The sequence below is a fragment of the Ranitomeya imitator genome, chromosome 1 (genome assembly GCF_032444005.1).
Source record: "Ranitomeya imitator isolate aRanImi1 chromosome 1, aRanImi1.pri, whole genome shotgun sequence".
Taxonomy (NCBI): Eukaryota; Metazoa; Chordata; class Amphibia; order Anura; family Dendrobatidae; genus Ranitomeya; species Ranitomeya imitator.
In genome coordinates this window covers 567,960,111-567,973,804 of record NC_091282.1, presented here as the reverse complement: position 1 = coordinate 567,973,804, position 13,694 = coordinate 567,960,111, and the positions used below count along the sequence as shown (strand labels likewise).

Below are 13,694 nucleotides of genomic sequence, written 5' to 3'. Positions count from 1 at the left end.
TAAGAAACCATGCAAGCATGCCGATTACGCTTCTTTCACACTTCCGTCGGTCGTTCTGCGTCAGAGTGCAGTGAACTGACGTATCGACGGACGTTGCAAAATTACAGGAAAACGTAGGGAACGCATCCAGTGTTATGACGGATGCGTCGCATGAGTCCCGGGCTGAATTTCAAGTATGAATTTCGAGAGAGAGAGACTGACTCATTTCCCCGGGTTGGAATTTGCTTCCTGGCATGCTCAGATGGAAAAACTGCATCCGTCACTGGATTCCTGCGTTTCACAGTGTGCGCAGGATCCAGTGTCCATAGGCTCCCATTCTGTGCAACGACGTATGCAGCAGGAGGCATCAGGGAACGTTTTTCCACTGCAGACAAAAAACGTTCCTTTGAACGTTTTTTCCAAAAGACGGTCCGTGAAATTCCGCAGGATCCAGTGCACAACGGACGAAACGTGTGGCCATCCGTCGCGATACGTCACTAATACAAGTCTATGAGAAAATGCAGGATCCTGCAAATTTTTGCTAAAAACAATACTATAGTTACATAAAATACTTTGATCCCTGTAATGTGATTCAGGTATTCCAGGTGTTCTACTGTATATTCCCTTCCCTTTACCATCCTATCTGATCCCACGATCAAGAATCTCTCTTCCTGCTCAAACAAAGCTGAGAAAGTAGTAGTTAACTTAAATCAAGATTTCTTGGTAGATGAGCTCAGCAAAAACCGTAGGCACCTTCCGACTGGAAAATTTCTAGGGACAGATGACCTCATTTACCTATAATACGAGACATACAGGGATATACTTACGCCTCATGTGCTACGCTTCTTCACTTCAAAGTGCAGCTTTCTTGTACACTATGCAAAGCTTCCACATCCAGTGTCTTAGTGAAATGGGGAGGAACCCCCTAGAGTGCAAACACTTACCAACTTCTTGCATTATTGAATTTAGACTTTGAAATTTTCTGAAAGCTTTTAGCAAATCATCTAAGTCTTTGGCTCCCTCACCTTCTCCACAAGAATCAGGTGGCCTTCATATCTTTAGGGTATGTGCACACGTTGCGGAATGTTGTGCGGATTTTTCTGCACTGATTTTGGTAAATTACAGCGGTTTTTGTGTGGATTCCACCTGCGGTTTTGCACCTTCGGATTCCTATTGAGGAGCAGGTGTAAACCGCTGCAGAATCCACACTAAGAATTTCTGCACATTTTTTTCCGCAGCATGTGCACTGGGGATTTTGTTTTCCATAGGTTTACATGGTACTGTAAACTCATGGAAAACTGCTGCGAAAATCCGCAGCTTGTGCACATACCCACACACCAAGCTGGAAACAATGCTAGATGGGTGGTGGATATCATAGTGTTGGCTAATAAGGGAAATACAAAAGGTCTTTCAGGTACTCTAAACTCTCCTCTCAATCCATTCCTCTATATTCTCCCATCACTTGATACATATATTTCTTAAGTCTTGGTGTGTTTCAGGACACTTTGTATTTTAGCAATATTGTGGCTCTGCATTACTAATAGAATGACCCCTTTTCCCACTCTGTCCCATTCCATTTCTGTGTAGGGCCCTCATCAGACACATAATTGACAGTCACATCCCATAAAAACTGCTACATGATTAAAGAGGTTACTCATGGGGACATGCACTTGTCCTTCAGTGAAATTTTGGTCAGTAGCAGAACTGTAGAGTCAGCAGAACGTGCTCTGAAGTTTACACTGCTATTACTATATTTTATATAGATATAACATTGCATTGAACAAACACTAGGCTCAGGAAAGTGAGAACCATAATTAGGAGAAATGCTCTGGAAAATGCTGATGGTGGGATCTGCTGATTTATAACAAGCAAGGTGAGCAGTTGTCTGCTGTATAGAAATCAATGTGTTGAGAGAGCTGAGTAGAATGTAGGAGTTAACCTCTTCTGCAATGTAACTACTGCACATGCTTAGCCATGCACTGGTGGCCTGCACACTATGTAAAATAAAAGCTCTCGCACCACAAGAATGAAAGCATATAGAAAGATGGAGTTAATTGAAAACTTAGTAAATTTCTTTATTTTGACAGCATGAAAATAACATGAGTAATCCTCTTTAAATGGGATTTTTGGTTGGGATAAAAAAAAAACTCCCCCAATCCTTATGGTCTGTGAAATGGTCAAGCACTGCTAAGAGTTCTCTGTGCTATTTATATAAAGAAAATCAGTACAAGCTACTTAAGGCATGGTAACCTACAACTATACACACAACTGTTTATTGGACACTTGATGTTGCCACTCTCATGTATGCTTTCTCTAGTAAATATTCTAGAAATGCCCCAAAACTGCAACTCATTGGTCTATGGTGCAGGTACTGTTTCAGGACCTTTTTGACAAAATTATTCCCTTAGATCCACTCACATATGTACAAAACGTAACTAAAAATAATGAAATAGCTAGTACCAGAGTGATTCTCCATGTTCTTACTGTGGTCAAATGATGCATAGATCTTTTTTGGAAGCAATCAGTTGCTCCATCCAAAGTGGATATTTATACCCAAATTAAACAAGTCCAACTTCATGGAATATCTGATTACTTCAATCCACAGTACCCTGAAAACTTCAGTTCCATTTGGGCTCTATTTGACTTATTGTTACTAATACCAACACATCTGTAGATGAATCATGATTCCATCATTCCCTAGAACTATCAGTTTGCAGCTGTGCAGTTCTAATCTTTTGAGTTTTTACTTGCTTTCTTCTTTTCATCTCCTTTATGGTCAACAGTTTTTTCTTACAATTCTGGACTATAACTTACAGCATGCAGGTGCTTCTCACAAAATTAGAATATCATCAAAAAGTTCATTTATTTCAGTTCTTCAATGCAAAAAGTGAAATTCATATATTATATAGCGTCATTACAAACAGCGTGTTTCAAGTGTTTCGGTTTATGTTGATGATTATGGCTTACAGCCAATAAAAAACCCAAAAGTCATTTTCTCATTAAATTAGAATAATTAACAAAACACCTGCAAAGGCTTCCTAAACGTTTTAAAAGGTCCCTTAGTCTGTTTCAGTAGCTCCACATGGGGAAGATTGCTGACTTGACACATGTCCAGAAGGCAGTCATTGATACACTCCACAAGGAGGGTAAGCCACAAAAGGCCATTGCTAAAGAAGCTGGCTGTTCACAGAGTGCCGTATTGATGCATATTAATGGAATGTTGAGTGGAAGGAAAAAGTGTGGTAGAAAAAGGTGCACAAGCAACCGGGATAACCGCAGCCTTGAAAGGATTGTTAAGAAAAGGTCATTCAAAAATTTGGGGGAGATTCACAAGGAGTGGACTGCTGCTGGAGTCATTGCTTCAAGAGCAACCACAAACAGACGTATCCAGGACATGGGGTACAAGTGTCGCATTCCTTGTGTCAAGCCACTCATGACCAATAGACAACACCAGAAGCGTCTTTCCTGGACCAAGGACAAAAAGAACGGGACTGTTGCTCAGTGGTCCAAGCCGCTGTTTTCAGATGAAAGTAAATTTTGCATTTTATTTGGAAATCAAGATCCCAGAGTCTGGAGGAAGAGGGGAGAGGCACACAATCCAAGCTGATTGAGGCCTAGTGTGAAGTTTCCACAATCCATGATGGTTTGGGGAGCCATGTCATCTGCTGGTGTAGGTCCACTATGTTTAATAAAGACCAAAGTCAGCGCAGCCGTCTACCAGGAAATTTTAGAGCACTTCATGCTTCCCTCTGCTGACAAGCTTTTTGGAGATGGAAATGTCATTCTACAGCAGGACTTGGCACCTGTCCACATTGCCAAAAGTACCAATACCTGGTTAAAAATAACAGTATCACTGTGCTTGATTGGCCAGCAAACTCACCTGACCTTAACCTCTAGAGAATCTATGAGGTATTGTCAAGAGGAAGATGAGAGACACCAGACAGAACAATGGAGACAACCTGAAGGCTGCTATCAAAGCAACCTGGGCTTCCATAACACCTCAGCAGTGCCACAGGCTGATCGCCTCCATGCCATGATATATTGATGCAGTAAGGGAGGTTTCACACTTGCGTTTTTGTCTGCAGCGTTTTTTGCACAAAAAACCGCATGCGTTTTTTTCCCTATATTTAACATTGAAAACGCATGCGTTCCTTTGTGTACGCATTTGGTCGCGTTTTCAATCGCATGCGTTTTTTTACTGCATGCGTTCATTTTCAAAAATGCAACTTGTAGTATTTTTGAGAGGCGTTTTTTGGACACAAAAAAACGCATGCGTTTTCATGCGTTTTTTTGGGTCAAAAAACGCATTGGAGTCAATGGGAACGCATGTGTTTTTTTGTGCATGCGTTTGCATGCGTTAAAAACGCATGCGTTTTTTAAAAAAAAAAACATAAAAACACACTGATAAACCACCCCACACCATAAAATTGATAAAGGAATCCTACCCCTAACCCTAACCCTAACCCTACCCCTAACCCTACCCCTACCCCTAACCCTAACCCTAACCCTAACCCTACCCCTAACCCTACCCCTACCCCTAACCCTACCCCTAACCCTACCCCTAACCCTAACCCTACCCCTACCCCTAACCCTAATCCCTTTAAGGGTAGGGTTAGGGTTAGGGGTAGGGTTAGGGTTAGGGGTAGGGTTAGGGGTAGGGTTAGGGTTAGGATCCCTTTAGGGTTAGGGGTAGGGTTAGGATCCCTTTAGGGTTAGGGTTAGGATCCCTACCCCTAACCCTACCCCTAACCCTAACCCTAGCTCTTTCTGTTTATAGTGGGGTTTTTACTTTATTTTGATGATTGGCAGCTGTCACACATTTATCTGCATGCGTTTAAAAAACGCAAACGCATGAAAAAACGCATGTAAACGCATCAAAACGACGCGTTTTTTTCACCACATGCAAAAACGCATGCGTAAAAAAACGCAGCGTTTGCACGCGTTTACATGCGTTTTTTCACCATGCGTTTTTTTTAAAAACGCATGCGTTTTGAAACGCAAGTGTGAAACCAGCCTAAATGATGCAAAAGGAGCCCCGACTAAGTATTGAGTGCATTTACCGAACATACATTTCAGTAGCCCAACCTTTCACATTTTTAAATCATTTTTCAATCTGATGTTATAAAGTATTCTAATTTACTGAGAGAATGACTTCTGGGTTTTCATAGTCTATAAGCCATAATCATCAACAATAACAGAAATAAACACTTGAAATAGATCACTCTGCTTGTAATGACTCTATATAATATATACTTTTGTGTTGAAGAACTGAAATAAATTAACTTTTTGATGATATTCTAATTTTGTGAGAAGCACCTGTATATACCAAGTAAAGCAAAGCCTTACTAAATTTCTATTTCATATAATAAAATCTTTTAAAAAAACAGTATAAGGCTATGTGCACACATTTTTCGCATGTTTTTTCAGTGGTTTTCTGGGGCAAAAACGCTTAAAAAACGCATACATTAAGCATCCCATCATTTTTAATGCATTCCGCAATTTTTGTGCACATGTTGCTTTTCTTCTGTGATAAAAATGCATTGCGGAAAAAAACGCAGCATGTTCATATTTTTTGCGGATTTCCCGTTATTTATTGCATTGGGATGCTCCGGAAAAAAAACGTGAAAAATGTGAGAAAAACGCGTAAAAATATGCATGCGGTTTTCCTGCGAAAGATTTTCTCAGTAAAATTCTACACACTTTCCGGAACGTGTGCACATAGCCTAAAAGAATAGTGATACAAAAAGGGAATACTGAGGTATACACACCAAGTCTCCTAAGAACCTGGATCCCTTCTCTTTCGCAGCACGAAGGCTAGTTTCACATTTGCGGTAAAATCCACAGCATTTATGCTGCAACCTGAAACGCACAATAAACCGCATGCAAACGCGTGCAAATGCATAGTTGTTTAGACGCATAAAGCTAACGCATGCGGTAAAAAAAAAGCAATGGTTACATGCTTTTTCATGCGTTTTGCATGCATTTGCGTTTTCTGTGCGCATGTTGGAAAATTTTACAGGAGAAAAATCTAGATAAACAGACACCGCGAATGGGACTACAGTGGGCGTGTATTATGGGATATCTTTATATAGACCCTTGGTCAGCTGAAATCTTCACAGTTTGCTACTGTATCCTGTGTCATGGTGGATCTTCGCATGGAGAGCTTTTCTTTCAACCTGGATTTAAGTATAAAGCTGTTTCTTGCCTGTGCGTTTGCTTGGGAGCAACAAAGAAATCGAGAAAGACAGAAAAGAACACGGCATCAGCGTTATTGGAGACACCCCATTATTGATCTCCGGGAGAGCCGTGGAGCCTATATGGTGAGCCTAATGCCAACCCGGACAAATTCCCGGAATATACCAGGATGTCTCAAGAGACTTTTCAGGATTTGCTTGGTCGTGTCCAAGGAGCCATCCAGAGACAGGACATCCAGCTCCGTAGAGCGATTCCTGCAGAGGACCGTCTCGTGGTCACACTAAGGTACGTATAATTCTAAACAAATGTCATAATTGTTATTGTTCTGCCATGTATTATTTGTGTTTTCCTTTATGTGTTTAGCAAAGCCCCACCATAAATAGAATTGTTCGAAAAAAAATAAATTTTTCTCTTTCAGATTCCTGGCTACCGGAGAAAGCTTATCATCGCTCCACTTTTAGTACCGGCTTGGAATTTCCACCTTGTCTGGAATCGTTGCAGACACCTGCCGGGCTTTGTGGAACGTTCTCTGGGATGAATTTATCCCCTTACCCACCGCAGATATGTGGATCAAAATTACTGACAAATTCTGGAGATTGTGTAATTTCCCCAACTGTTTGGGAGCAGTGGATGGAAAGCTCATACGGAATACCAAACCCGCCAGATCTGTATCGGAGTACTTTAACTACAAGAAATATCTTTCTGTAGTGCTCATGGCAATAGCAGATGCAGACTGTCATTTTATCGCCGTGGACATTGGAGCTTTTGGCAGTGGCAATGACTCCCAGACTTTCAAGAGCTCGGATAAGGGCCGACGTTTGTATGGCAAAAATTTAAATTTTCCCCTGCCACGACTTCTCCCCAACACTCAAGGCCCACCGATGCCATTTGCTATAGATGGAGATGAGGCCTTTCAGATGCGTGAAAACCTACTGAATCTATATTCCAGTTGGGACTTGAACCACGCTAAAAGGATTTATAACTACAGACTGACCAGGGCCCGAAGAACAGTTGAGTGTAACTTTGGGATTCTTGTCTCAAAATGGCGCATTCTTGAGACAGCCATTAATCTAAAAATGGAGATAGTCGATGAGGTCGTCAAAGCCTGTGTGGTTCTCCACAATTACATAATGGCTAAGGAGCGACCCAATATTGAACTGGATGAACCAGTTGCAAACCCATTGCCAGATTACCAGCATCACCCTCTGCGGTCAACTGTTGAAGTTGCCCACATGCGGGACCAATTTGCAGCCTATTTTGTTTCTGACATCGGACGTGTGGCATGACAAGATAATGTTGTGTAAAATGTGCTGTTGGGTTTGAGTCTTTACCAGTTATGTTTTAAATGGCACTAATATTTGTTGTTAATAAACAACGTGTTTTGATACCTGTACTGAGTCTCCTATGTCTTTCATCTAAAAACCACTTATGATGTTAGTGGTATGGTAGTTGACTTAATTAAAACCTGAATCTCTTCTGCTTTTCATCAATTGAAAGCAGACTGAGGAGAAGATGGAGGTATAATACAAAGCAGATCTATACTCATCAGGTCATGTGTCAGAAATAATGACTTCATGATGCACAAAACCCAGCCTCATGAATTCACTATTTCTGACACATGTCCAGGTGAGTATAGATATGCCTTGTATGACCTCCATTGTCTCTTCAGTTTGTGTGATAAAGATTACGTAGACTGAAGAGAAAATGGAGGTTATACAAGGCAGTTCTATACTCACCAGGTCAGGTGTCATAAATAATGAGTTCAAGATGCTGGGTTTTGTGCATCATGACCTCACTATTTCTGACACGACCTGTTTTGTATAGATCTGCTTTGTATTACCTCCATTGTCTCTTCAGTTTGCGTTACACACATTAAGCAGACTGAAGACATTATAGAGAAAATACAAGTAATATTAGCTTTTGACAACTCGTAGCTCCATACCAAACACAAGAAGCAAAGTTGCAGTGTTCTACTTGTCTAACTCCTGGAGCTATGAGGTGGCAAAAACACAAAGTGTACGGTGCAGTGTGTTTATTCGGCGCACGGTGTGTGTTGCGGGTGGCGAAATACACAAATAACCAAACAGTAATGGGGGAAAAAAACATTGAAATTTATTACATATAGAGAGAGAAAAAAGAAAATACAGACATTGGCAGGGCCGCCATCAGGGCATTACTGCCCTTACTACAGTATGGGGTCCAGAGGTCAGAGACAAAAAGGGGGGCCCAGTCACGCTGGCAGCTCAATCCGCTCAGGCTCCCTTCTCTTTGTTTCTGTTCATTGTCCCCCTGGACATTTTGTTCTATTCTGCCAAACTCCCCTCTGGGTCCTGCAGCCCCCAGTCCTCACTAGCCTCTCCCTGGGCCCTGCAGCCCCCACTAGCCTCCACCTGGGCCCTGCAGCCCCCAGCCCCCACTAGGCTCCACCTGGGCCCTGCAGCCCCCACTAGCCTCCCCCCGGGCCCTGCATCCCCCAGTCCCCACTAGGCTCCCCCTGGGCCCAGTAACACCCACTAGTCTCTTCCTGGGCCCTGTTGGGGCCGCATCCAACAGGGCCCAGGGGAGGCTAGTTGGGACTGGGGGCCGCATCCAACAGGGTGAGGGAAGGCTGCTCAGTGGAGTGAGGGAAGGCTAGTAGGGGAAGGGTGCTAAGGGGAGTATGCATCCAGCAGGTGGAGACTAGTAGGGTGAGTCTGCGTTCCGCAGGAGGAATCTGCTGCGGGGAGGCTGAGGAGATAGCGAGGTCAACCAGGGCTTGTCGACGATTGCGTTTCAAGAGGGTGCCAACCTCTGCGAACAGGTAGTAAACTAGAATAGTTGACAAGTGCAAAGAGTTGTGGAATTAATGGTGCTATAAAAGTGAGTAAAATAAATAATAATAATAATTTTATTTATATAGCGCCAACATATTCCGCAGTGCTTTACAAATTATAGGGGGATTTGTACAGACAATAGACATTACAGCATAACAAAAATCACAGTTAAAAACAGACACCAAGAGGAATGAGGGCCCTGCTCACAAGCTTACAATCTATAGGAAAAAGGGAAGACACGAAAGGTGGATGGTAACAATTGCTTTCATTGTTCGGACCAGCCATAGTGTAAGGATTGGGTGTTCATGAAAATGCTGCATGAACCAGTTAATAGCCTAAGTATGTAACAGTACAGACACAGAGGGCTAATAGAAGCATAAAGTATATGAGAACATGATGCGAGGAACCTGATTATGGTTTAAGTTTTGTGAATGGGCCACACAGGGGTTAAAGGGACACTGTCACCTGGATTTGGAGGGAACAATCTTCAGCCATGGAGGCGGGGTTTTTTGGGTTTTTGATTCACCCTTTCCTTACCCGCTGGCTGCAATATTGGATTGAAGTTCATTCTCTGTCCTCCGTAGTACATGCCTGCACAAGGTGCAATCTTGCCTTGCGCAGGCGTGTACTATGGAGGACAGAGAATGAACTTCAATCCAATATTGCAGCCAGCATGCAGCCAGCGGGTAAGGAAAGGGTGAATCAAAAACCCAAAAACCCCGCCTCCATGGCTGAAGATTGTTCCCTCCAAATCCAGGTGACAGTGTCCCTTTAAGGTCCTCGCCCCTCTGTATCAGTTTGTCATTGTTAGTTTGCTTACTGTAAATGATATCTGTAATTTGTATGTCACCCATTCTCATGTACAGGACCATGGAATCAATGGGTGCTATAGAAATAAATAATAATGTGTTGAGGCAGTTGGCCAGTCTGAACAAATGCGTTTTTTGGGGCACGCTTAAAACTGTGGGGGATTGGGGATTAATTGTATTAACCTGGGTAGTAAATAAATGGGGTGATCAGTGTCACCCCTTTACTATTGACTACTTTTTATTTTTTATATGATCACTTTGAGTTAAGTTTTGAGGTGTATTTATGTTCTAGAATTTATAGATTTTTAATAAATACCAATAAATATATTTTTTAGTTTTGCATAATTGGTGATTATACAGTGGGGCAAAAAAGTATTTAGTCAGTCAGCAATAGTGCAAGTTCCACCACTTAAAAAGATGAGAGGCGTCTGTAATTTACATCATAGGTAGACCTCAACTATGGGAGACAAACTGAGAAAAAAAATCCAGAAAATCACATTGTCTGTTTTTTTTAACAATTTATTTGCATATTATGGTGGAAAATAAGTATTTGGTCAGAAACAAAATTTCATCTCAATACTTTGTAATATATCCTTTGTTGGCAATGACAGAGGTCAAACGTTTTCTGTAAGTCTTCACAAGGTTGCCACACACTGTTGTTGGTATGTTGGCCCATTCCTCCATGCAGATCTCCTCTAGAGCAGTGATGTTTTTGGCTTTTCGCTTGGCAACACGGACTTTCAACTCCCTCCAAAGGTTTTCTATAGGGTTGAGATCTGGAGACTGGCTAGGCCACTCCAGGACCTTGAAATGCTTCTTACGAAGCTACTCCTTCGATGCCCTGGCGGTGTGCTTTGGATCATTGTCATGTTGAAAGACCCAGCCACGTTTCATCTTCAATGCCCTTGCTGATGGAAGGAGGTTTGCACTCAAAATCTCACGATACATGGCCCCATGGAGAGAGAGAATTTGAGTCCGGGAGGAGGTTTCGCATGTGCCCATTCGGATGGAGACGTTTATTCTCAGTGAGGTAGGTCAAGCGTGGGGCCTCGTGTAGGAGAGATGCCGTGGAGTGGCTGCGAGGTACACATAAATATGGCCATTTTTATGCGCTAAAGGCTCTCATTTTTCATATTTCTAGTGCAGTGGTGCAGTTCAAGTTTCGTGTTTTCAAGTTTGCATGTTTTGGCGCTGCAGTGTGCTGCCCTTTTTACTTAACTATATACGAGTTGGCGACTCTGGGTTCAGCACCTGTTCACACTCAGTCTATGTTTGGATGTGCAGGTCAGGTTTTTGAAATGTATTCTTTAGCCTTCTGATCGTGCACTCCCCGCCTCCTGGCCGCAGGTGTTTTAATTATAGTAGGTCCGATGCCCCTCCACGGAGGGAGAGAATTTGAGTCCGGGAGGAGGTTTCGCATGTGCCCATTCGGATGGAGACGTTTATTCTCAGTGAGGTAGGTCAAGCGTGGGGCCTCGTTTAGGAGAGATGCCGTGGAGTGGCTGCGAGGTACACATAAATATGGCCATTTTTATGCGCTAAAGGCTCTCATTTTTCATATTTCTAGTGCAGTGGTGCAGTTCAAGTTTCGTGTTTTCAAGTTTGCATGTTTTGGCGCTGCAGTGTGCTGCCCTTTTTACTTAACTATATACGAGTTGGCGACTCTGGGTTCAGCACCTGTTCACACTCAGTCTATGTTTGGATGTGCAGGTCAGGTTTTTGAAATGTATTCTTTAGCCTTCTGATCGTGCACTCCCCGCCTCCTGGCCGCAGGTGTTTTAGGTCCGATGCCCCTCCACGGAGGGAGAGAATTTGAGTCCAGGAGGAGGTTTCGCATGTGCCCATTCGGATGGAGACGTTTATTCTCAGTGAGGTAGGTCAAGCGTGGGGCCTCGTGTAGGAGAGATGCCGTGGAGTGGCTGCGAGGTACACATAAATATGGCCATTTTTATGCGCTAAAGGCTCTCATTTTTCATATTTCTAGTGCAGTGGTGCAGTTCAAGTTTCGTGTTTTCAAGTTTGCATGTTTTGGCGCTGCAGTGTGCTGCCCTTTTTACTTAATTATGAGTTCATAGACACCTAACATGACTAGGTTATTTTTTATCTAAGTGGTGAAAAAAAATTCCAAACTTTGCTAAAAAAAAAAAAAAAAACATTGTGCCATTTTCCGATACTCGTAGCGTCTCCATTTTTCATGATCTGGGGTCGGTTGAGGGCTTATTTTTTGCATTCCGAGCTGGCGTTTTTAATGATATATTGGTGCAGATACGTTCTTTTGATCGCCCGTTATTACATTTTAATGCAATGTCGCAGCGACCAAAAAAAGGTATTTCTGGCGTTTCGAATTTTTTTCTCGCTACGCCATTTAGCAATCAGGTTAATGCTTTTCTTTATTGATAGATCGGGCGATTCTGAACGCGGCGATACCAAATATGTGTAAGTTTGATTTTTTTTTTTATTGATTTATTTTGACTGGGGCGAAAGGGGGGTGATTTAAACTTTTATATTTTTTTTATTTTTTTCACATTTTTTTTTACTTTTTTTTTCAACTTTTGCCATGCTTCAATAGCCTCCATGGAAGGCTAGAAGCAGGCACAACTCGATCGCCTCTGCTACATAGCAGCGATCTGATGTTCACTGCTATGTAGCAGAATTGCAGGTGTGCTGTGAGCGCCGACCACAGGGTGGCGCTCACAGCTGCCGGGGATCAGTAACTATAGAGGTCTCAAGGACCTCTATGGTTACAATGTACAAGCATCGCTGACCTCCGATCATGTGACGGGGGTCGGCGATGTGATCATTTCCGGCCGCCCGGCCGGAAGCGGTGGTTAAATGCCGCTGTCTGTGTTTGACAGCGGCATTTAACTAGTTAATAGGCGCGGGCAGATTGCGATTCTGCCCGCGCCTATTACGGGCATATGTCAGCTGTTCAAAACAGCTGACATGTCCCGGCTTTGATGTGGGCTCACCGCCGGAGCCCGCATCAAAGCGGGGCTTCTGACCTCGGACGTACTATCCCGTCCTAGGTCAGAAAGGGGTTAATATGCATATAATACAGTGTATACTTGTCATTTGTGCCACAAAATTACCAAAGGGGAGAAAGGAGATACCATTTTTGGAAATGTTCTGTTGGATCATAAAGAATTCTTATTCTATTAAAAAATGATACTGTTTTTTTTCTTTAGGAAATGGTATTGGAGACGCCTGCGAAGGCGATTTTGACAGAGATTTGGTGGTTGACAAAGTGGATGTCTGTCCTGATAATGCAGAAATCACTCTTACAGACTTCAGAGCTTACCAAACCGTTGTCTTGGACCCAGAGGGAGATGCACAAATTGATCCAAATTGGATTGTTTTAAATGAGGTATTCTGATAAAATGTAGATGATGTTTCCATTGTTAAAATACAAAAAATGTTGCAAACGACATGGACTTGCAAATGCTGACAGATCTGTTTCTAAAACATTTCACATGTTGTCAATAAAATAAGCATTTCAGAAATCTCCAAAATTAACAAAAAAAGCTAGGACCTTTTCGAAAATGTTAAAAATATATGGCCAATATAGGCACCCTGACAGGCCTGGAAAAATGACATTTTAAAGGGACTCTAAGATTCTGTCTGTCTTCTCTTTTGTGTCCTCCCTGCCCAGGAGCTGTGCTATGATCAGACCATGTACCTGCACAGTCTGACAGCCATTGCACAGTACACTTTATTTAAACGCATCCAATTCTGAAAGTTACTATTTTTACAGGATATATTGATTAAAATGTACTTTGTTCATGACAAAACACCTTTAATTATAATGATATGGCAGTTAGGACTTAAAAGCGTCTTTGCCTGTACAGCATGAGAGAAGCACATGGCTACTGAAACTGGCCAAAATCAGTGATCTGGTCAG

General features: G+C 42.5%; 1 protein-coding gene across 1 annotated transcript in view; it reads left to right on the top strand.

Annotated features, from left to right (window-relative positions):
• Positions 1-13,694, top strand: part of LOC138679350 (cartilage oligomeric matrix protein-like) — a 674,654-nt gene that overhangs the window by 571,837 nt on the left and 89,123 nt on the right. The window contains exon 14 of the mRNA XM_069767792.1: positions 12,982-13,160. Coding sequence (XP_069623893.1) covers positions 12,982-13,160 — 179 coding nt within the window. The remainder of the gene's footprint in view (positions 1-12,981; positions 13,161-13,694) is intronic.